Source organism: Pogona vitticeps, chromosome 12, assembly GCF_051106095.1.
Source record: "Pogona vitticeps strain Pit_001003342236 chromosome 12, PviZW2.1, whole genome shotgun sequence".
NCBI lineage: Eukaryota > Metazoa > Chordata > Lepidosauria > Squamata > Agamidae > Pogona > Pogona vitticeps.
The window spans coordinates 22276017-22299281 of record NC_135794.1 but is presented as its reverse complement, the minus strand read 5'-3'; the positions used below and the strand labels follow the sequence as shown (position 1 = coordinate 22299281).

At 47.2% G+C, this 23265-nt stretch overlaps 1 protein-coding gene across 2 annotated transcripts; it reads left to right on the top strand.

Moving 5' to 3' along the window:
* Positions 1-340: 340 nt before the first annotated feature.
* On the top strand, positions 341-22803 carry MFGE8 (milk fat globule EGF and factor V/VIII domain containing). Of its 2 annotated transcripts, none has more exons than XM_020781715.3 (10): positions 341-522; positions 8179-8304; positions 9268-9393; positions 10130-10243; positions 11677-11858; positions 12658-12813; positions 14473-14617; positions 17653-17855; positions 19292-19447; positions 20601-22803. In XM_020781715.3, exons 1-10 carry the CDS (start codon positions 444-446, stop codon positions 20742-20744), a joined length of 1431 nt encoding a protein of 476 aa, XP_020637374.3. In that variant the 5' UTR covers positions 341-443; the 3' UTR covers positions 20745-22803. The 2 variants fall into 2 exon arrangements, with proteins under 2 accessions (XP_020637374.3, XP_020637375.3); XM_020781716.3 differs by having other exon boundaries at positions 343-522; positions 17671-17855.
* The last annotated feature ends 462 nt before the right edge of the window (positions 22804-23265 follow it).

Below are 23265 nucleotides of genomic sequence, written 5' to 3'. Positions count from 1 at the left end.
GGCAACACAACATTGGTTCAGGACCAGTGCATCCAAAGTCATAATAGCCATCATCATCTCCAACCTCTAGCAGAGGGGGAGCAAAAAGGAGTCGGCAACTGGGCGCCCCGCAGCCCTAGCCGGCCCGTCTCCCTTTCCAAAGAGGCAAAGCGCTTTTGTGGTCCGCGCGGGCGGCTAGAACTGCGGCTCCCCTGAGCCCTCTCCAAATCCTCCTCCTCCTCCTCTCCTCCTCTTCCTCCCGCCTTCTTCCCGGCGGTGCCGCTCGCCATTGGCCCGCGCGGGGTGTGATTGGCAGGCTCCGGAGGGGTGCGGCTTGCCTGAGTCATCCGCTGGCTTCGCGGATCGTTTGCAGGGAAGCAAAAACACCGGAGCGCGCCCGGGAAGGGAGGCGAGCCAGCCGGACAGGACGGGACGCGCCCCCCCCATCCCATCCCACCCCCGGCATGGAGCGATCCAAAGCTTTCCACCAGCTCAGGCTGGGGCTTTTGCTCGCCCTCTGCTCCCTCCTGGCGGGGGGCCACGGTAAGGAGGCGACCGGTTTTCGATCTGTCATTTGCACTGATTGATTGATTGATTGATTGTCACGGGAAGGACTAGCAAAGTGGGTGCGCGGAGCTTTGTGGCTCGCGCGGCGCTTCTGGATCCGGAGGAAAGGTGCGCGCGGGGGGGGGCTTAACACCTCTTGGGCGCCCAGGGATCGTGCTCCACACACACCCGTTCCCACGACGCTCCAGGCGTTGCACCAGGATCTCCATCCAGCCCACGGAGGCACCAAGGCCGGGCGATCCCGCAAGGGACAGGATCCAAACAGGCGCAGAAGAAAACGTTCTCAGTGATCGGTATTGCTGTCCGTGTGGGCGCAAGCAGGGTTGCTGGCCGTTCGAATCAATCGGTGACTCGTTAAAAAGTTGCACTGCGCTTGGTCTCCTTTGATGATGTTTGCACTAGGAACGCCCTGTTTTTTTTAAAGCATTGTTTCCCTCGGTTGCTTCAATGCAGAAACAATGTATAAATGTGTGTATGCAACCAATCTGTTTCTGGGTTGACATGTGTGGGATGGGAGCGGTGGGTGAGGATCAAGGCTTGAAGGAGAGAAAACTGGAGTGAAAGCTTGGTGAGGAGGGGCCTGAAGTTGGCCCCTGGCTCGTCTGCTGGTGAAGAGGGAAGACCTGCAGGCGCCACCACCTAACAGCCCTGCAGTGTTGTTCACCAAATGGTTCCACCCAGCATCAGGGGTTGGGATGGTCAGGGCCCTTCTAACCCACCTGCAGATCAAGCTCTTAAATACATGGAGAAATGGGGATGATCGTTTGCAAGCAAGCCTCCTTTCCCCTTACATCCACCGAGGCGGTGCCATGTTTGAGCCATCATCCTCATTTTTTATTCGTAATCATCGTCATCTTAGCACTGCCAAGCTGGGAAGGGCCCTATGGATCATCCGGTCCAACCCATGTCAAGGAGGGACCATGGGGGGGGAATCGAACTCCCAACCGGCAGCAAGAGACCGAAACCCCTGCTGTAAAGATGGAAGCCCATTGTTTGCAGAACAAATAACCTATTTTCCTTCTGTTGTAGCCTGATGGATGCATCTTCTGCAACTGTTGTGATGGTGTTTTTTTTTTGAAGTGTCGTCCTCATTCCAGGGCTTGAGTTAAGTATGTGTGTTCGATTTAGGGCCATGGGCATTAATAAAGCTGTCTGGAATTTGTCAATCAGGAAAATAAAAAGTAAACAATTTTTTTTTTTTTAGCGAAGACCAAAACCAAGCACGTTAGGTTCACCTAGGATGGGTACTAACACTCTCAAGCTTCTAGTCCTGTTGAGGTTCAGGCAGATATCAAACTCAGCATGGTGTGAAAGGCCTTGCTTTAGAGGACCAATCAGAGGCTTTTTAAAGCAACTGTGTTTTCTTCTTAGGCAGTTTTATTTTTCCTGGAAAGGAGGACCCCATGGGTTGCAAATATAGGCAGAGATGGATCTGGATCTGCATGTTGTTATTATTATTATCATTTTATTTTATTTCCTTTTATATTCTGCTTTCCTTCCATTAAAGGAACACAAGGAGACATGCAGACATTTTAAAAATAGATATACAAAATTGCAACCCTGTTTCCCGTTTCTGATGTACGGATCAACATGTTGGATTTCATCTGGAAAAGGCTGGCTTTTGTGTTGGTCCCTTTAGCTGCGTTGGTTGATCTGGGAAGAAGCCTCGTTTCTCAGGCTAATCGACCTGACAGCCTTGTCAGGACAGAGGTGGGAGGTTGCCGGAGACAAAGCCAACACACGAGGCTGTCAACGCTTCCCAGCAGAGAACAAAACTGTAAATAGATTAAACGTTATGGTTAGGGGACGGAACGTGGCCCCAGCAAACTAGCAACACGCTTCCAATGCCTTTCTCTGTGGTCAGAGCCAAGCATGGTGGCAATGATGATGATGATGATGGCTTTTGCCAAGGGCTGGCCCGAGGTATTTTGCTACCTGAGTTACCTTCTTCCTGATGGACAGTTGCTTCCGTTGTCATGACCGGATCTCAGAACAAGCCGGGGCGGGATCTCAGAAACAGGCCAGCTTTTCTGCGAGGCAGGATTTCCCATCAGTCTGGGCATCGGGCAGCTTGTAGGAAAGACCTGATTGTGTGAAAAGGCCAGGATCTCCGAGTTTAATGGTGGGAAGGTCTTCCGGATTTGGAAATTTGTCACCTGTTTGAGAGATTTTAGTGGTCTGATAAAAGGCCTGTCCCACCTTTTGCTTTTGGATTTCACACAAGCGCTGACCGTCTCTTTTTTCTTTTTTTTCGGTTGATGAGCGAAAGGACACCCAAGCATGGTGTCGTGGATAGGGTGAGGGGCCAGGACTCATGAGGCCTGAGTTCGAATTCCTCCTTGAGCCATAGAAACTCACCAGGGGGAGTGAAACGGGTAAAGCCACTCCCTTATTAGCGTGGCTGAAAGTTTGTTCTGACTTGATGAGGTGTTCACCGAGACATTTAGGACAGGGGAGCTGGCTTGTCCGGGAGAAAGGAGCGGGCTAATTCAGAGGAAGGCCAGTTACTGCAGAACCCAGCATTCTCCATCTTCTAGTAGAGCTCCTTCTCCCCCCCCCCCGGTGCCATTAGCCCCCATCAGCCTAATGGTAGGGCCGGCCTCTTTCTTCTAAGGCAACAGCTGAAGGAGAGAGCAGGCTGTACTTTGACTTCACATGGCCGGTGATGGGGGCGGCGAGGGTTTGGATTTCGCCCGCAGAGGCTGTGACAGGTTCAGACCTGAAGCCAACACGCTAAGCATCATCCCGCCTGCTGCCTCGGAAGAGCGTTCTGCACCAGTTCCGCGCAACTGGACGCATTTGTGGGGGAAGGCCAAGCTAGACGCAGCAAAGGCGAAGAGAGAGAGAGGTTGGGGGACAGAGTCGGATCCCACAGTGAACAAATCCCCTCCCGTTCTCAGGCCAGTGAAAAAAAGCACTTTAGCAAATTGGATTTTTTAAAAAAAGGAAAAGAAGAAAAGCAAAAGGCAATTGTTTCTTATTGAGGTTTGGCCCCTGGCAGCACGGCTTCGGTGCCATGTCACTATCCTGTCGTGCATGGTACCAAAGGTCGCTCTGCCACCTATTTCTCATGCGAGAACCAATGCTTGGGTCTCGATTAGCAAAATACAACAATTGGTCTTAAAGGTACTGAAAACAACAAAACTGTACATTAACAAAAAGGCATGCATGAGGCCCAGAGACTTGTTAAAACATTAAAAAAATCATGTTTTCCCCATCTACTTCCTGGTTTTTGCCAAACACAGCCAGCATTCTCTGATTTAGGGCGTCATACACTTGTTTACCGTGAACCGATGATTGCCATTTTGGGGACCGATCCAGTGAGGGGTGTGGATCATTTGTTTCCACCATCAGGCCATCCTTCTCTCATCCCCCGGACAATAGTTTCTAATCCGCAAGAGGAGAGAGGGCTTGTTCCCTTTGTTTGCAGATCATTTATCTGGCCGAGCAGGGAATGGGCTGATGTTTAAACAGCAAATACCGAAGGGCACAGGAGCAGGCAGAAGGGGAAGGCTGAGAAGAAAGGGGCTCCCAGGGCCAGTTACGGGGTGGGACCCTTGATTCCAGATGGCTAGGCATATTCGCTTAGAACAGGCTGGGGGCTGAGCACCCTTTATAGGGCTGCTGGCCTCTTCTCTCCCTGCAGTACTTTGCCCCACCGTGGATCTAGACCATTCAAGTGAATGCTTGTTTTGAGACATTCTAAAGGTGGACAGATTTACTGTAGCATCAGAAGCAAAGCGTGCTGCTTATATACCGCCCCCATAATGCCAAAAGCTCCCTCTGAGTGGTTTACAGTTTCATTATACAGGCTGCACATTCTCCCCCCTCCCATCCACCATGCTGGGTATTCAGTTTACTAACCTTGAAAGGATGGAAGGCTGAGTCAACCTGGAGCCGGCGACCTGACTCCCCTGTTGGGATTGAACTCAGATCACGAGCGGAGTCTTTACTGCAGTACTGCAGTTGAACCCCTATGCCACAAGGCTCCTCTTTACCATGTTTCAAGGCTGTAACTATTGCATAGCAATTGGTGTTTTGCTCTAGGGCACTGAAATTTCAAAGTAAGACTGGTAGTGAAGGGTTAGGAAATTCAGCGGCCACACCTCCAGGCTTTGTTTACCTTTTTTGTGTGTGTGTGTGTGAGCACAAACTCTCTCTTTATTTTGGTGGTGGCAAGAAGACATGCTTTTCTTTGTGGATGGGCCAGGGTGCCACTTACCCCAGGTGTCGAAATAGCTGTTTATAGCTCTGCTGTGTTTATTCTGGCTCCCGGCGGCCGGCGGCTGTCCATCATCTCCCATCAGAGAAAGGCCTTAGTCATCTGCTGCTGGCTGATCCTTCGATTCTGGGGTTGGCGGGGTTGAAGTCGGGACCCTAAGTGCATGGAAAGCATCCCAACATCAGTCGAAATAGAAGGGAGCGGTGTGGTCAATGCAAAATATAAATGCAAGAGCAGGAGGTACCTTTAGAGACCACTAAAAAAATATCACCATACAATATGTGAGTGTCAGACGATCTGACTCTTCGGCACACAGCTGAGATCCGTGTGCTGTCCTGACAGGCAGCTACTCTCTGGGAACCGAGGGACAGAAATTTTCCAGCTTTTCCTACAAAAATTTCTGTGCAATTCACCTAGGAATTTTAAAGCTCCCTTCAGGCGATGCAGCTGCCCGAAGCAGTGCCTTGTGCTATATCTCTGAGATCTCATCCCCTTGTACATAGTTTGTGCATTATTCGAAACTGGCACTCTCCAGATACCCCAGACGGCCACTCCCATCATCCCCAGGGAGCATGCCGTTCTTGGCTGAGGATGATAGGAGTGGCAGTCCAACAAACCTTGACTCATTGAATGTATATATTGGACATTAATGGGGGATGTGGGTGTCTGTGTAATCCTGTGTTTCAAAATCAAATGCAAAAGGTCGAGGCTGACATGTCGAGGTCAATCTTAGAAGGATGGCAATAAGGCAAGTGTCCTTCACACCAATGAGTTGTAAGTTGCCCTGGACTCACAAAGGTCCAGGACGAAAGTTTGTCATTAAGTTTTGAGGATGTGAGACGCTTCCCATCTGAATCTCCTCCTTCTGTGCCTTTTCATCCCAGAGCTAAAACTAACTTTAAAAAAAAAGCCCTACAACTCTTGGTCCAAAAAAATAAATAAAAAGGTCACTGCCTGGGCTCTGCTTTGGTCTAGGGCTTCTTTTCAAAGGTTGCAGGCAGGCTTCGCCACCCCAGGAGACTTAGAACACAGCATTCCCTTCTCTGCTGATTAGTTTCATTGCTCCACGTGAAAACAGAAAACCTTGATCTCCATTGAGTCCCAAATGAACAGAAGTAAACAAAAGGGGAAATGTGGCAGCCGCCACCACCACTGGAACGAAGAAGGCTGTTCGCTTGTACACATTGTACAGGCTTACAAAATGGGTACTTGGGAAGTGCTGCATGATGTGGGCATTTGTGTCCTTTTAAAACAGTGAATCCCCCTCTCCCTTGGAGGGCCAGGGGGTCAGCCTCTGGTGGCCTCCGGGCTGCATTTTGCCCGCTTCTGCCCTAACGTCCTTCGGCTCTGCTTCATGCTCCTGATCCTGCCTGAATATGTGAGCGAGAGAGAAAGAGATTTCCTTGGCCCTGCGGGACATGCCTTCCTGCCTGGCTGTATCTTGTGGCGGTACGTTGATGCCAGATGAGGTCATCGAGAACCAGCTCACCCCGATGCCAGCCCTCATGCGGCCGTGATCTGCCGCCCCAGCGGTGTTGTGCTGTTTCTCCCTCCCTCTCCCCAGCTTGGCCGTGGGAGCTGCAGAAACACCTCCAAACGGGCTCCTTGGCCGAATCCGCTGCGGAGGGGCAGGGCGTGAGATTAACTCTGGAAACCTTTGGCTATAAAAAGCCTTCTAGCCAGACGCGTTCGGAGGCACAGACGTCAGCCGGGGAGGGCTGTGTCTCCTCGCTCAGCGCCGGTGCAGCACCCCTTGAGGCCTGTTACAAAAAGTTTAGGGCGCACCCGGGAATCATTTTAAATATTCTCTCCCAGCTACTCTGCCAGAAGCGATAGGGCAGGATTTAAAGCAGAGGACGTGGATCTCCAAGCGGTCTTGTTGTTAAACGGTGGAATTCATTGCCACGGGATGTGCTGACAAGGGCTGGCTTAGCCAGCTTTCAAAGGGGATTAGACTAATTCGTGGCAGATAAAAGCTATCAACAGCTACTAGTCTTGATGCTTATCTGTTGCAGGTGAAGAATCAGAGGCAGCAGAAACTGCCGGATAGCTCAGTGGTTTAGGTCTCTGGCTGAGGGGCCAGAGGTTGGGAGTTCGAATCCTGCCACTGGAACTCCTTGACAAGGGCTAGAGTCGATGATCCCTAAGGTTCCTTCCAGCTTTGTGCCGTTCTAAGGTGATGATGATATCTGTTCATTCCATTCTCTGGGGAACAGCAGTGGAGATGGGCTATAGCCAGTGGCCTGAACTGAGGCGGTATTCTCAACGAGAGCAGACCTATTAAATCGTAGAGATTTACATAAAAATGGGCTTCCTCCTTTGGTTGTTTCAAGGAAGGGTTTGGCTCTAAGGTGGGACCACCATTAGGATTTAGACTCTCCTGTTTCTCAGAGGGAAGAGCTCTAGGATCAGATCCCCGTTGATCTGATTTGATGGGGCTCCTTTCTCGCTCTCTCTGTCTGTCTGTCTCTGATCTACCTCATAAGATTGTTGTTTGGTGCGAGGGTCAAACGTGGAGGCGCAGAGAGCTGTGTTGAGTTTACTGCAGGAAGGGTGAGCGGCGGTTACGAGGTTACGATGAGTAAATAGTGACTGAAGTGGCTGGATTTCACCAAGAAGCATAAAACCAAACAAAAGTAAACATAATAATAATAAAAAGACATTGTGGTGCTTTAAAGACTTAACGGCTACATTTTAATGCAAGCTTTTGTGGAACATTGTCCGCTTCTTCAGACCATACAAGTTAGAGCACAGAGACTGCATGGTGAAACATTCACTGAGAGACAATGGTGTTTGGTTGCGTTCACACCTAGGAGCGATTTATGACTTCTTCCTGGCCTTCAGTTCTTTGGAAGCTTGGTTCTGTAAACAACAACTTGATTATAGGAAGCAGCAAAGGAACAACATGTGATACTGTGTAGAGAATGTCAGACTTTACTTTTGAGCCTTGTTCTGCAAAGATAGATCTGGTAGTCGTAACATCTATTGTCACATGTGGTAATGACTTCAGAAACCTTGGCTGATATTTAATCTGTTGATATGGGTGTCCAGCATGTGTATATATTTTATCTCCACTGTTTCCCCTCCAGATCTGTAATTTTTCTGCAGGACAGGAGTTGTATCCTAACAGATGTTGAAAGCTGCAGGTAGTGACATTGGGTGGAAAGAGGTAGTTCTGCTGAGATTTCCCTTCCTCTCTTTCCCCTCCTGCAGCTCCCAGGCGAGCTTTCTGCAGGCTGTCTGGTATCAGACACCTTATACCGTCAGAAGCACTATACTAGGCTTGATAAGAATCAGCCTATCCCCCCTTTCTTCTTGTGACTAAGAGAGAGGTGGGATGTGTGTGTGTTGATGGTTCACCTTTGCTTGGCTGTCATTGTATCCCTTAACTTGGGCGCTTGGTTTTCCAGGAGATTCATGTGAAGTGAACCAGTGTCTTAATGGAGGGACTTGCCTCTCTGGCATTGATGAGTCCCCTTTCTTCTGCATCTGTGCTGACGGCTTTACTGGTGCCAACTGCAATGAGACTGAAAAGGGTATGTCTTCAGTGCTGTTTATTTTATTCCATTTCTATCCTGCTCTTCTTCCCAAGAACTTGTAGCTGCATCTGTAGGTTTCACCCCTGCTTCCCCTATTTATCTTCATTACACCCTTGCAAGGTAGGTCAGCTGGAGAGAAGGTGACTGTCACAAGGCTTTGTTTTTCTGTTCAAACAGCCGTAAGGATATGCAGGTGTTTGCAAATGATGTCCCTATTAAGGTCATCCTGTCCCTCTCACTGGCTGCTCCAAAATTCATGAGACAATCAATCTGTTGAACTAAGAGCTTAGAGCAGGTGGGTCGCTTGAGGTCAATTGGAGGTGTGTCATGCCATTGGGTGCAAACTTTGCATCCAAATGGGGTACGGACCTCAAGCAACCCTATTTAGTCTGGCTTTTTCTGCTGAATTTCTGATATTGTGAAATGGCTTAACAAGTGAGTCATTTCAGGACATAAACAAATGGAACACTTTGGCGGAGGGTCAGGAGAAATGAAATTATTTTTTTTCATTGTGCTAGGCTGTCACTGCAGTGCTGCATCACTTAGGTTAAATTTTTTTTAACATTAATGTTTTCTTTGCCTTATCTGAAGCCCCGATTGAGAATCTGCCTGCAGCCAAACCCAGACCAAACTAGAGCGGACCTACCCTCTTACACACACACGCACAGCACACACAAGGTAGAAACCCCTGATAGGGTCTCAGAAAGGTGTGGGTCCTTTGTTATGATTATGTTGTCTGATTGCCAGAAAAAGAGCAAGCCAACCCATCCCCATGTCTCACCAAACGGCAGCATAAATGCTTGTCCGATTGAGCCCTAAGATGCAGTCATGTTTGAGGAATGATGATGCACTGGGTGGATCAAATTCTTGTTTTTCCAAAAATTTAAAGCAGGAAAAGGGACAGTCTTCTTGTCCTGTTCGACGTCTGAGTTTTCCTTCTTCCGTATCTTCTCCTTGCAGGGCCCTGCCACCCGAATCCCTGTCGGAATGGGGGTCAGTGCGAGCTCGTTCCCAACCGGGGTGACGTCTTTACCGAATACATCTGCAAATGCCCCTCGGGATACCAAGGCAAATTCTGCCAGAACAGTGAGTACGAGAGGCATTTGGAAAGCATGAGAAATGCTTTTGCTGGTTCTGAACCCAAGGGAAGCTCCTGGAAGGCTTGCAAGCAGGGTTTCAACACAACAGCCTGCTCTGTTTGGCTTTCTAAAAAAAATTCTGATGCAGTTTTCTGACCCACACCCCAGATCCTCTACTACAAAACATACCATATTTTTCCGTGTATAACACATCCCCATGTATAAGACACCCCCACTTTTTAAATCAAAAATTAAGAAGTCTAAGTGGGGCTTAGCAGGTGTAGGGGGAAAGGGATCAAAGCGCTGCTGGATCGCTTTGATCCCTGCTTTCCCCTCCACTTGTTTTTCTCTCCTCAGCTTACTTCTGTGTATAAGACGACCCTCAATTTTTAGTCTAAAGATTTTAGACAAAAGTATAGTCTTATACACAGAAAAATACGGGAACCATTAGATCTCAGAAAAGGACCTTTTGAGACAGCCCCCTAGAGTCTCCCAGGTAGGTGTTATGGAGGTTACATCTTATAAATGCAACTTTTCAAAGCTTGCAGTACATCACAAAAGCATCTCTTGGCAGCTTATACCTTCTTGTATCTTCTCTTTGGCCGAGAATCTGTTATTTTCTCGCTTTGGATCCCCCTAGTAGACGTAACAACTGGTCTACGATTTCTCTGCCCTTGAAGAAGTCACTCCTGATTCGGCTGGATTCGGTGGCTGAATTGGCTCTTCCTTTCTTCTCCTGGTAGATATGAACGAATGTGCTTCCCAGCCTTGTAAGAATGGAGGGACCTGTTTGGATCTGAGCGGAGACTACGCTTGCAAGTGCGCCTCGCCGTATTTTGGGAAGACCTGCCATATGCGTACGTTTCTCGTGGCGACAGTGGGTGAGGGAAGAGAGATCTGAGTTGAGCTCGTGAGGCTGGACCAAGACCGATGGAATCAGCTGGTTCAACACGGGAAGTAAGACGGATAAAGCCCCTCATATTGTGAAAGCGGGCTTTATCCACAGTCTTAAAAGAATGTGACACCCTCTTCTGAGTTGTTGTTAGTGAGACTGTAACTCTTTGTGGTACCATGTCATTCAATCAAGAAACATGGTTCAGATTGAAAAACAAAGAGAAAAAGAGACAGACAGACGGAGGTGACTAATAAGGTCCTTTATTGCTCCTGGGCCTGTTTTTCGTGTTCACGTGGATGGAGATTCCTTTTGACAGGGCTCGCTGGAATGATGTGGATTTGCATCCACTTAAAATGAGCATTTGAACCTTTATAAAAAACAGGCCCAAGAGCCAGAGAGGGCCTCATCAGTCATCTCTGTCTGTCTGTCTGTCTGTCTGTCTGTCTGTCTGTCTGTCTGTCTGTCTGTCTGTCTGTCTGTCTGTCTGTCTGTCTGTCTCTCTCTCTCTCTCTCTCTCTCTGTCTGTCTGTCTGTCAGCATGAAAGATGGTCCTTGATTCAAGGAGAGAGTACACCACAAAGAGTAACAGTCTAACTAACAACAACCCAGTACTCTGTGGAACAATGTAAACAATGTAGATCTTAATTAAAACAGGCACAGGAACGAAACGGTCTTGTCAGTCTCCCCTGTCTGTTTACCTGTTTAATGCGTTCTCCCCCTCTCTGCCTTTTGACATGAAAGATGTTTCTTGGTTGAAGACCGATATACCACAAAGAGTTACAGTCTCACCAACGGCAACCCACAAGAGGGTGTTGCGTTCTTTTAGACTGTGTATAACACAGTTTACAATGTAAACCCCCTTATTGCTCTTACTTCACTTGTTCCAGAGCTTGGAAACATTTCTTTTGGGAGTGGGAAGAAAAAGTCAGTTTAGCTTAGGTGGCATTGTCATCCACAAGAATTTGTGCTACGATAAATGTTCTGCTTCTTGATTTTCATTTTTTAATTTTTTGTCTAAATTTAAATGTAGCAGACGAGTTTGAAAGGGTGACATGTGAGTTTTTATTACACGGAGGCTAACAGACGAACACAACGAAGGCTGTGAAATTTGCAGAAGTGAAATAAGAGGGAGTGAAATTTCAAAGAATCCAGATAAGCACCCAGTTCCTTAAATGGCTGGATTCGTTTATCATCTTTTGTATGGAAATGCACGGCAAGGAAATGATGAGAGAAGTGTCCGTCCTGCATGGGTCACCGGGAAATCTGGAATTTCAAGATGCTCATTGGGTTATTCTCTTCTGCTTTTCTCTTTCTTCCATTTCTTCCCTGTTGCTTCTCTGTGTCTTTCATCTTTGTGGGATTTCCCTCTCCTTTCTCGTTCCCCTCACCCTCCAGGCTGTGGGAACATCTTGGGCATGGAAACCGGAGCCATCGCGAACAGCCAGCTCACAGCTTCATCTGTGCATTATGGGTTCCTGGGCGTCCAGCGCTGGGGCCCTGAGCTCGCCCGCCTTAATAACAAGGGGATTGTGAACGCCTGGACTTCCAGCAACTATGACAGAAGCCCTTGGATACAGGTATTGGAGCATTAAAGAGGAGTGTGCCTGAAGCAGGCGTTAGGAGTTGCAGTCCGCTCAGCAGAGAAGGCTTCTCAGCCATTGGGAAGTTGTGAAACGGGAAGGGTGCGTTTCTTCCGATTCTTGGCCCAGGATTGAAACCTCATGTCTGGAGCTATTTCTGGGACTTTCTGATCTCTCCCCTCTACCTCCAGAAGACCTGGGAAGCGATGCCCTTCATGAGAGGGCACTGCTGTCTCATGAGGACCTTTGGGGAAGCGAGAAACACAAAATGGCGGCCGCTAGCCTCAGGAAGGCGTCTGGAAGAGGTGGTTGCATTTCTTCTCCTCCAATTGCCTGAGTCGTCTTATCAGGAGGATAAAATTTGCCATCTGCTCCTGAGAATTATTCTCCGAGGAGTTTTGGTGGAACCAAATTTAAACGTGCTTGGATTTTGTTTCTGTCGCATGCAGGAACTTGGGGCTCAATTAAAACTCTTTGTGAAAAAGATGAATTTTAGGAGACAGGGTCAGGAGTGGGGAAACATGGGGAAACCTGACCCCTCTAGATGCGTTGTGATGCAGTTCCTTTTCACCACTGGATGAAAACCACGTTCATGAAACCGTTGGTTTCATTAACATCACCGTTGTGATGCCATGCTGTATGTCATGAAAATATCCTGAGTGATTTTGTGGGAATGCATGTGAGTTGTTCTTGAGTGTTTGGTGGCGGGTTGTGTTGTTTTTTTGGGTGATTCTGTTTCTCCAATCCATTTAGGGAACTTTGTCCCCTCCTGAGGCAATATTTTTCCCCACACCAGGCCAACCTACTGAGGAAAATGAGAATCTCGGGGGTCGCCACCCAAGGAGCGAGCCGGGCTGGCCGAGCCGAATACGTCCGGGCTTTTAAAGTGGCGTACAGCCTAGACGGACGTGAGTTTGCATTCTTGAAGGATAAGGAGTATGATCAGGATAAGGTGAGTGATGAAGCTGGTGAGAGAACGGTGAAGGGAAGGACTGAAAAGTAGATTTGGAAAAAAATGTCCTTAAACTGGCCAGAATCCTGTTCTATCTTTCCACCAATGTCAAGGCGTTGGCATAACTTTTCGTGGTGAATGGTTGGAAGAAGCCAGTGTAGGCATTTCCTTTTGCGTACGTAGTCACATGACTGGTATGCGAAAGGGGCTGCCTACACTGATACGGGGTGATTTTCAGATTTTATTGGACTACACACCCCATAATTCTTCATTCCGAGGTTTCTGCCTGATAGATGGACAACAAAATGTGGCTTATCTGGGAGAAAAGCCTCAACTGGAAAAGCTTTGAGGCCGAGCTCCTCCTAAGCTTCCTGTTCCTGCCCTACTGGCGGCTGGGAGCTTCCTTTCTGAACAGGAAGCTAGGTCAAGCTAGGCCTAGCTCGGCCTCAGAGCTTCCTAGTTGAGGCCTATCTCCCAGGCGAGCCACATTTAGGTATCTGTGATCGAACTGTCTGAATGGAGAATTGTGGGATATGTAGTCTGGAAAATCTGACAATCCTTCCTCTAACATGACTTATTAGCAAGCAGCTAAAAAGTTACATCAAACACATTCCACTCTCACGCATAACTGAACACGGTCTAGCCAACAGATCTGAAATACTTCTGAGCATTGAAAGCACTTCACATATGTTGTTTGATTATTTGTATGACAGCCTTCCTAGGTAGGAGGGTAAAACGATTCCCGTTTTAAAATCTATCAGCAATGCACATTTGAGGGCCAGCGTGCTATAGTGGGTATTAGACCGGCACTTTAGGACTCATGGAAGTCTGGAATTTCAAGAAAAGGGGGCTGGAGTATCCTTAAAATGGTTTCCAAAATCTGGTGCCACTCCGTCTCTTCCCCAAGATCCATTTGCTCTGCTCACTTGGCCTGTGCTTATTATCTTGCAAATACCCGGCAGGCAGGCACGCAACCTTCAGATATTTGGGAGTCCAGAAGTTCTTTGAACTTTTCTCCTCCACGAGCCTTGACTAGCAAGATAATTAGAAACACATTACTCCCCTGCACATTCTTGTCATTTTTTACGCTCCTCTCCTTCCGCACCATCTTAAAATGTTTTTCTCCCGAACCACATGTGAGTTCAGTTAGCTACCGCACTGAAGGTGAAGCTTTTGGGGTCAGTCCACGACAAGGTGCTTGTACAAACCTTTTCCCAATCATAGATAGTCCATTAAAAACATGCCCTGCTTACTCGTAAAGCAAGTATAATTATGACTAGAGCTGGCAATGGGCTTTGCTAGCATGTTGCTCCAGCATATTGTTGGCTGAATTTACAGCCCTAGAAGTGCCATTGAAGGAGATGCACTTACTTGCTGGTAGGTGTGTGCAGGATTAAAACCTTCATCTAAGAGCAGGGGAGGGGTCTTGCTGCCAAAATCCTTACTTTCTGCACCTAGGAGATCTGAAAATCTGGAACACATCTTTTCTCTTTGCTTCGTATAAGGCAAATACTTTTTAATCTCTTAAAATACTCCAGCGATCTGTAATTGTGGACGAAGGAAGGAATGGAGGTGTTGGAAGGAAAAAGGTATTCGCCTTTAAAATGATATTAATTCAAATAAAATTTTATATCTTGACTAGCCGCCTTCCTCCTGCAGGTTTTCCCCAGCAACGTGGATAACAGCGGCGTCGTGGCCAATATGTTCAACCCTCCGGTGGTTGCCCAGTATATCCGCATCTACCCCGTGGTCTGCCGGAGAGCCTGTACCTTGCGCTTTGAGCTGATTGGCTGTGAGATGAATGGTAAATGCTTCCCATTGGTCTAACTGGGTGGGTTGATTGCGGAATATTTTTTTTGGTGGCAGCCTGCTTTCCATGTCAGCATCTCTTTTTTTTTCCTTCTTGGAGGGGCAAGGAAGGCGAAGGAACAGCTGCAAAAGGGATGGAACCCCCTGGAAATTTCAGCGGGGCTCCAACAGTTGCTTTTGCTAAAATCGGCTCTCCAAAACTTATTGGCATTTCCTGTGAAAATCAGGACCTTTATCCTGACAGTTTAGGCTCATCTCCAGTGCTTTTTTGCAGGCTGGTAGGGAATTCAAACTCAGTGCCTGGGGAGTCCAAATTCTGCACCGAGTAAATGAAATCCCGGGACCCCAAAATCCTGCTATTTGCATCTGCCGGTGTAAAGCCGTCATGCCTAGATCTCAGCATCAAGTTGCTCCAGGTTAAGATGCTGGGTGCGGGCATTTGCTGTGAAGTGTCGAATTGTGTAACGAAATGTACAAGGTCCAGGGCCTGTATTCTTAAATGATGGCAATGGGCTGCCCGATTTTCATCTGTATAAATTTGGTACATGAAGCAGACTGACCTAGTTTTGTTTTCTGCCTAATTTTAATCAGGCTTTGCTAACCTACGTATATAAAAAAAATGAAACTAGAGCTTGTTTCCAAACCACTGGGAAGCTAAGAAAAGGCTGGAGGAGCAGAGCGACTATACCTTGGAATATTCCTCACTCTGTTTCCTGGATGGGCTGGACTTGATGATCCATAGAGTCCCTTCCAGCTCTGCAGTTCTTAAATTATTATTATTATTCAACTGCTGAATAGCTCAGGTATCTGGCCTAAAGAGCCTGAGTTTGGGTGTTTGATTCCCCATGTTGTCCCCTTAACGGGTTGGACTTGATGATCTATAGGATCCCTTCCAGCTTTGCACTCTTAAGATTATATATTTGTAGCTGGATTGGTCACCCAGTGATGCATATTATGGGGGTGCTGGTGGACTCCTCCTTCTCCATGGGGCGAGTTCTATGTGTCCGCCATTGTTCAACACCCGACATTATTCACTTCAGGCCTCTGGAGTGTTATGTCGGGGAACAGCTGGCTGGGACGAAAAGCTTTCTTTAGCTTCCCAAATGGTGCTGGAGCCATCGCTGCTCACTAGACTTGGGAAAGTTACTTTTAAAGACTTTGATTCCTAGAATCCCCCATCGGCCACATCGGCTGGGCTGGAGTGGCGGCAGAAGGGAATTCTAAGAGTTGGAACTCAAAGTAACTTTTCAGATCTCTGGAGATTTGTCTTCGCTCTCTTCTTCCAATTCCACTCCCTTCTTTCTTTGCCTCAATCCTCATAACGACACCCGCTGGTGGCACTTCACATTGCAAGGTGATTTATGGGTTTTTCCCATTGCTTCTTACTGCTACAATCTTGGCTGCTCTATGATCAGCACCAACACCATCCTTGATGCTTTGCAGGGCGGTGTTACAGAAAGAGGCATATCCTTGACCCATGGAGCTTACTCACCAAAAGCTGATAGAGAAGGATGGAACCAGAGACAAGTAAACACATTCACTAAAACACAACTTGAGTAATTCAATAAAGTGAAAGTGTTTATGTCTCTCTTCTTTTAAAAAAAAACAGTAATTCATACAAATGCAGGAACAGGTGATACCTTTAGCTTTATTGGACCATTAAGAAAATAAACAAAGAAACAAGACACCAACAGCAAGCTTTTGATGATAATTCATCTTCTTCAGGCTGTGCACCAAGTCCTTGTGGATAATTCATGCATCATACTTGTTATGTCCCATCAAGTCATCTTTGATTTACGGTGACCCCATGAATCGAGGGATCTCCAAAATGGCCCAGCCTCAACAGCCCTGCTCAGCTCTTACAAACTCAATCGTGTGGCTACATACTTACAGGGCAAAACAGGTTTTGGGCTACATCCCTTGTTCGTAGCATGCTGTCAAAAAAAGTCTTATTTTTTAATGGCTCCGTATGACTCCTGATTGTGCCAGAAAGTAGAGAGAAGAAAGAGTGAATTGCACATAAGAGGGAACGAACATGAGATTCAAAATTCCGGCATTGTTAGACTTGATATTATTTGTATAATTCTTTTATTTATAGCCTGCCTTTCTCCCCAAAACGCACTCTACTGCAATTTGATGCTACTGTAACTCCATCCTATGAAACCCTCGGGGTTTGTTCTGTGAAGTGCCTCCAGAGAATCACTTAGGATTTTTGGTGTAGTTAAAGCCTTGGAGTTCTCTACCCGAGAATTCTCAGAGCTTGAAAATAATGTGTTATCCTTAATGCACTAACGTTAGAACCATCCCTGTTGCATTAAACAGGAGGAAGGTGTAATCTTCAAAAACAGAAAAGAAGATTCGAAAGTAACTTTAAAATGCTGCTTTTGAAACATCATCCTTTAGATCCATGAGTTTGGTTTGTCTTATTCTTGGCAAAAATAATCATTCTGATATTAATATGTTCAGTAAGAACTGCTGGATATCTGGATGTGGTTTAGATACTGTATCTGGATGTGGAGGATGGGAGTTTGATTTCCCACTGGGTCTCCTTGACAGGAGCTGGACTTGATGGAGTCCCTTCCAACTCCGCAGTTTGAAGAAGATAATGATGGACAGCTCAGTGGTTTAGGTCTCTGACTGTGGAGCCAGAGGTTGGGAGTTCGATTCCCCCATGGTACCTCCCTGACAGGTTGGACTTGACAATCCCGTAGGGTCCCTTCCATCTCTGCAGTGCAGATCTTAAGAGTCCCACAGGATGGAACTACAAGAGGTGAAGGGACATCAGAGTGCTCTAATCCTGTAGCGTAAGGACACCTTGAGACTCAAGGCTGTATAGACGTCCTCCTTCATGAGTTTCCGTGGCTTCTTGGCACATGGGTCCACCTGCAAAGTTTGTTGATTTTGAGTCTCTTGAGGCTGGTCTGCTGGACGGCGCTTGCTTTTGGACACAACGTTGACTTTTCGGTTGCTTGTGTTCTGTTGCTTCCGGGCTCTTCCCTTTCACTGTGTCTATAAACCGTTGTGTTACAGTGTATTTCAACACGGCAGGTTGCTCGGATCCCCTGGGCATGAAGTCCGGCCTCATCTCTAACCAGCAGATCACGGCCTCCAGCATGCACAAGACGTGGGGCATTGATGCCTTCACGTGGTATCCGCACTATGCCCGGCTGGACAGGACGGGCAAGACCAACGCCTGGGCTGCTCTCAACAACAAGCAAGATGAATGGCTTCAGGTGGGTCTTCGCTGGAGCTGAGCGGGGTGACTCAGCGCTGAAAGCTGGAAGAGGAGTGGGTGGGCACCGTGGGGGGTACCAAGTGCTTCAGGGTCCGTGGAGTGATGAATCTGCATTGTATTGAGGCTAAAGTTTTCAGGACCCGTTCAGAGTCCTGCACGGTACACTGGAGATCAGGTTCAGCACCTTGGATAGCTCTTGTGAGATTAGGAAGAAAACCTGGCATGGATTCTTTGCCCCCTTGATGGTGGAGCCTCTAGCCTCCACTGAGTTAAATGAGTGGATATATTTATTTTGGTTCCAGACATTTTGCTATGAAACCGAATCAAAATCAAGTGGCATGAAACGATGTAAAATAACACAGAATATGAAGATTTACAAAACCGGATGGAACGGCCGTCTTTGGATAACTGTCCCATATTGTGATTGCACAGAATTTTTGCCGTCAGCTTGGAGCCGAATGTTACAGATAGCCTGTGATTAGAAGAGAAAGTTTCTTAACCATGGAAACCCATTGATTGTCACAGCAGGAAGTTTTCTCACCCTCATAGTTTGCATGGTGGCATAAACACATGTACGATGGCTCGGTGCTGAAGGTATTCCTGAATCATGTCTCTGGAATACTGGCAGCTCTCGGCTTCCAACGATGGGTTAGCAAAAAGTGTCAGCAGGAAATTCTTTTGTAGGAAAAAAAAACGGGATGGCATTACCTGCCATCCAGCAAGGAAACCTTTCTAAGCAAATGGGACTGTATCTGAGTAGATGTTCCAAACCCACCAAGATGGACAGAGGGTTGGCTTGGATCTGTATGTTTTTGTTTTCTGGATCCCATCAATTTGGGGTTCCCCAGAGGAGCTTGTGAGCATGCATGAATAAACCCAGCACAGTAGGACCCCTGTATCCACAGGATCAGTATCCGCTGATTCACTTATCCATGGTCTGAAAATATTTGAAATACTAAAAGAAAAATCCTAGAAATATATATGTATTTCTAAAGATGAAGTAACTAGAACTGGCTACTAGAGGGAGCCACAGACCATGCTATGTAGTGATATTATAATAGCGTTAGCTATCATCCACATTTTTCAGCATCCGCGAGGGAGCTTGGAACCAATCCTCGTGGTTCTACAGTATTGCCCACCCAAGGACTATCCAGGTGCTTTGGATTATTATACTCATCAGTAGGGAGTGTGTATTTATACCTGATGGGAGCTGTAGTCCATTCCATCTAGAGGGTTCCCATTTAGGGCAAGCTATTTGAACTAGACCCCCATACATATTTCCTTTGGTTATTCTATTTATTTGTTCGTTTAATTTATCCTCTTGCCTTTCCACTCAAAAAGGAAGCACTCCAGGAAGCTCACAGACCTGAATCCGCCTCTCTTCCTCTTCTTCCCCTTCTAACAAACACCCCCCCTTGCTCTCATTGCCCACAGATCGATCTTCGCCAACAGAAGAAGCTGACCGGGATTATTACCCAGGGGGCTCGCGATTTTGGACACATTCAGTACGTCGGTGCATACAAAGTGGCCTACAGCAATGACGGGAATTCTTGGACCCTTTACAAGGACAGCAGGACGAACAGCACCAAGGTAAACCTGGCCCGATTCTCTCTTTAGGGTTGTAGGGAATAAAACCGAGGGGTCCTCTGCCCCTCTGAGGTCTTCAGAGTGGTACCGACTTACCAGATGGGCGGGATATAAATCAAATAAATAAAATAAATAAAAAATAAATAAATTCTAGACCAACCTCATCCCCACCTGGTTTTTGCTTTGCATAGCTTCCTCTGTTGACTTAAATCATTTCCTTTTGGGGTTGCATGACATGGTTCTTCATTGATTTTGAAAAGTTACCACCACCCCGCTTGCCCCATTCAGTGACGTAATTCTTGTTGCTTGTAGCCATCATTCAGTCCCCGTTCGAGGGTGGGGATGGCTGGAGGAGCTTTCTCTTCAGTTCCAGGGCTAGGCTCATCTTGCTCAGCCACCCTCTGATTTTCTGAGCTTTCCCTCCTAGGCTTTGGTTGACCACTGCAAGGGCTAGAAACTTGAAAAAGAAAGGAAGCCGAGATTCCTCGTAAGTTTGGCTTCTGGACGACATGCAGTCTGTTTTTTAAAAATACCTGCAGCAACCGTTTCATATGGAATTTCTTAGGGTAATGCACTGGATTGGGGCAGATCCCTAATTCTGAGCTGAATGGACTCAATGCAGTTGAAATGTGTTTTTTTTTAACAGGAATCAAAACAGAAGCAGCTCAAAGGGTTTCAGGCTTTTCCTTTCTATCTTCTTAGAAAAAAACGAAACAAAACACAAAAGTTTAAAGATGCCGTGGAGCGGGCGGCCTGAAACGGAGCATTTTTACTCCCCTGTTAAGGTTTTAAATTGGATGTACATCTGGTGCAACAAAATTAAAACAAAGCTTTTTTTAAAATTCCAATCCTTGTCCTGAACAAAAGCCACAGAGATAATACCACCCAGAGTAGACTTGTGTCTAGATGGGCAGGGTATAAAGTGAATGAATGAATGAATGAATGAATGAATGAATGAATGAATGAATGAATGAATGAATGAATGAATGAATGAATGAATGAATGAATGAATGAATGAATGAATGAATGATCCTCCCAGCAGCCCCACAAGGTACGTAGGTTCATCTCTTCCTTGTTCCTGTGGGAAAGGATTCCGTCATCCTTGCAGATGTTTTCCCGCCTTTTTGCTCTAACCATGTCGCGTCTGGCCCCACAGATCTTCGAAGGCAACCACGACAACAATTCCCACAAGAAGAACGTCTTCGACACCCCCTTCTATGCGCGGTTTCTCCGCATTCTGCCCGAATCCTGGCACAACCGCATCACGCTGCGTGTGGAACTCCTGGGATGTGACGAGTAGTCTCGTGTGGCGGAGAACCGGCCCGGCTCCTCTACCTGCTCTGACTGTCTTGGGTTTGGGGGTGTTTTTTTTGGGGGGGATCCCTTTTTTTGGTCACGGCGCCTGCTGTTCCACCCCCTTGCTCCGTTTACTTTACCCCCTGGGCCATACGTATGAATTCCACGCCTTGTGAGCATTGGACATGGAGTGTCTTAAGGGGCGGGAGGGGTTTTCCCTTATGAATCCCCAGCTTCTGTAGATGGAGCCAGCCTGTTCCTCACATTATCTTCCTTTCCCTCCTTATCTCTCCCCTTCGCTTCACGATGGCCGAGATCTCTTGGCGACAGCCACACACACACACACACCATGCCCCCCCAGGGGGAATTTCCCCATGGATCCCTAACACTGCACTTTAGCAGCCACTTGGTGTGATGGAGTTCTAGCTTTGGTCGGCTTTGCTCCTTTCTTCAGGCGACGGTTTCCCGCAGAGCACAGCCGGGCACTGATTGATAGAGATGTAAAATTTCTTTTTTAAACATTCATTTCCCCCTCCAGAAAAAAAAAATGAAAATCTCTGGAGGAAAATATTATTTTTCTGAAAAAAATGGAATTTTTTTGTTGAAAAAGCATTTCCCCCCTTCCCCCCCCAAGGAAAAAATGGAAATTTTCAGAAATTCGACAACTCTAGCACTGAACAAGGAATCTGGTTTAACCGCCAGTCCCATTTCCCTGGGGTCGTGGAAGATTTACTTTGGGGAAGGGGTAGGATGGAGGGTTTGGCTCTCTTGGGAAATGCTCAGTTCCCTCCCGGGATTTTCTGGAGGAAGCTGTGATTGAAAATGGATACCTGTTTTATAGGCTATTACGTAGCATTATCTCTCTCTCTCTCTCTTTTTAAAGCCAGATCCACATTTTGCATGAAGGAAAGCTGCATTTTCCATCTGTATGGGTTTGCAAACCGAGTGGATGCATCCAGGTTTTGCATAATTTATTCTGTTCCTATGGGAGGCGGAAGGACGGGAGGTTTTCCTGAATCTTCGCTCCTCCTCTCCCCTGGATATGTTATCGCTAACCCCCCTGAGGGCTCCTGCTGGTTCACCCACCCCTGCCCACACCAATTCAGTTCTTATTTTCACAACCAGAGGGGCTAGAAACTTGCTTTTGCTCTGACTAATGAAAGCTGGGCTTCCGAGGCCACCTTATCTCAGCACAGCTAAAATCCCCTGGGGCTTCATTTTTGTAAAGATTTCTCTGGGTGCCTGATGTCGGCGCCGGGATGCTGAAGAGGGTGAGCCCCCAGTTTTGGAAAATCGGCTCAGCCCTTGTTGCGGCTCAGGAGTTTCCCCCCTGCGATCTTTTTTATAAGTGAAAAAAAAAAAGCCATTTTGTTTGGAAAAGCAATAGCAGCAATACCATTTTGCTCCCTTGATCTCCCAGATCCCTTTAAGATCTCTATACTGGCTGGTTGGCGCCATGGCTGGCAGAGCCACTGTGGAGAAGCTGGACTTCACGATGACCAGTTGTGGAGAGGAAGGAAGGACAGCTTTTAAAACAAAAAGGCCGGTCGAGATTTTACTCCGGAATCGATGAAATGCATTCCTTGATCATGAAATGTATTCATCGATTTCAGAGTCCCTTGTAGCATCAGATGGCAGCTAATTGACTAGGTACTGGTTGTGTGCATGCATGTCAGTCACATGACCATGCATGCAGCCGGCACCTAGTTAATAAGCTGCAATTGGCTGCCACAATTTACACCCATCTACTTACGCGGGAGTAGAATCCCTGCAGGATTCTGGCCACTGTGGAATGTCTCTCTGGGAGGAGTCTGTGTGTGTGTGGAGAGTGCAGGGCAGACCCATGCGCGCGCACACATAGGGTTCTCCATAAGACGAACCTTACACGAGGGGCTTTAGTTGGGGAGGATGGGGTGGCGCTCCTGTCTCGGATCTGGGAGAAATCAACCCTGGGCAAAGGAACAAAAAGCCATAAGATCGCCTGATGGTGGTTTCTGTGGCTTCCCGGCAAGAAGCAGAGCTAAGCCAAGAGTTGCAGTATTAAAACAATTTTGGAAAACGCTTGGGTTTGTGGTGTCTCTTTTATTGTGTGGAAGCTCAGGCAACCCAAGGAGGAGAAAGAAACAAGACCGGGATGGGAAACATGAGATCCTGTTCTTCGTATATGCCATCTCCGAATTATAGCGTGAATGAGCAATCTCCAAAATGTCGTATCTCCAATTGTCCTCCTTAGTTCCTGCAGACTCAAGCCTGTGGGGAGTCTTGTATTGGGTCTCCCTCTTTTCCTGTTGCCTTCAACTTTTCCTAGCATTATTGTCTTCTTTAGAGAATCCTGCCTTCTCAGGATGTGCCCAAAGTAGTATAACTTCAGTTTCAGCCTTTTTGCCTCCAGAGATAATTCAGCCTTGCCTTGTACTAAGGAGGACCCACTTGTTTTTCTGGCAGTCCAGGGGATCCCGAAAGCTCTCTTCCAGCACTGCATTTCAAACAAATTAATTCCCCTTCCCCCCGTCAGCTTCATAGGA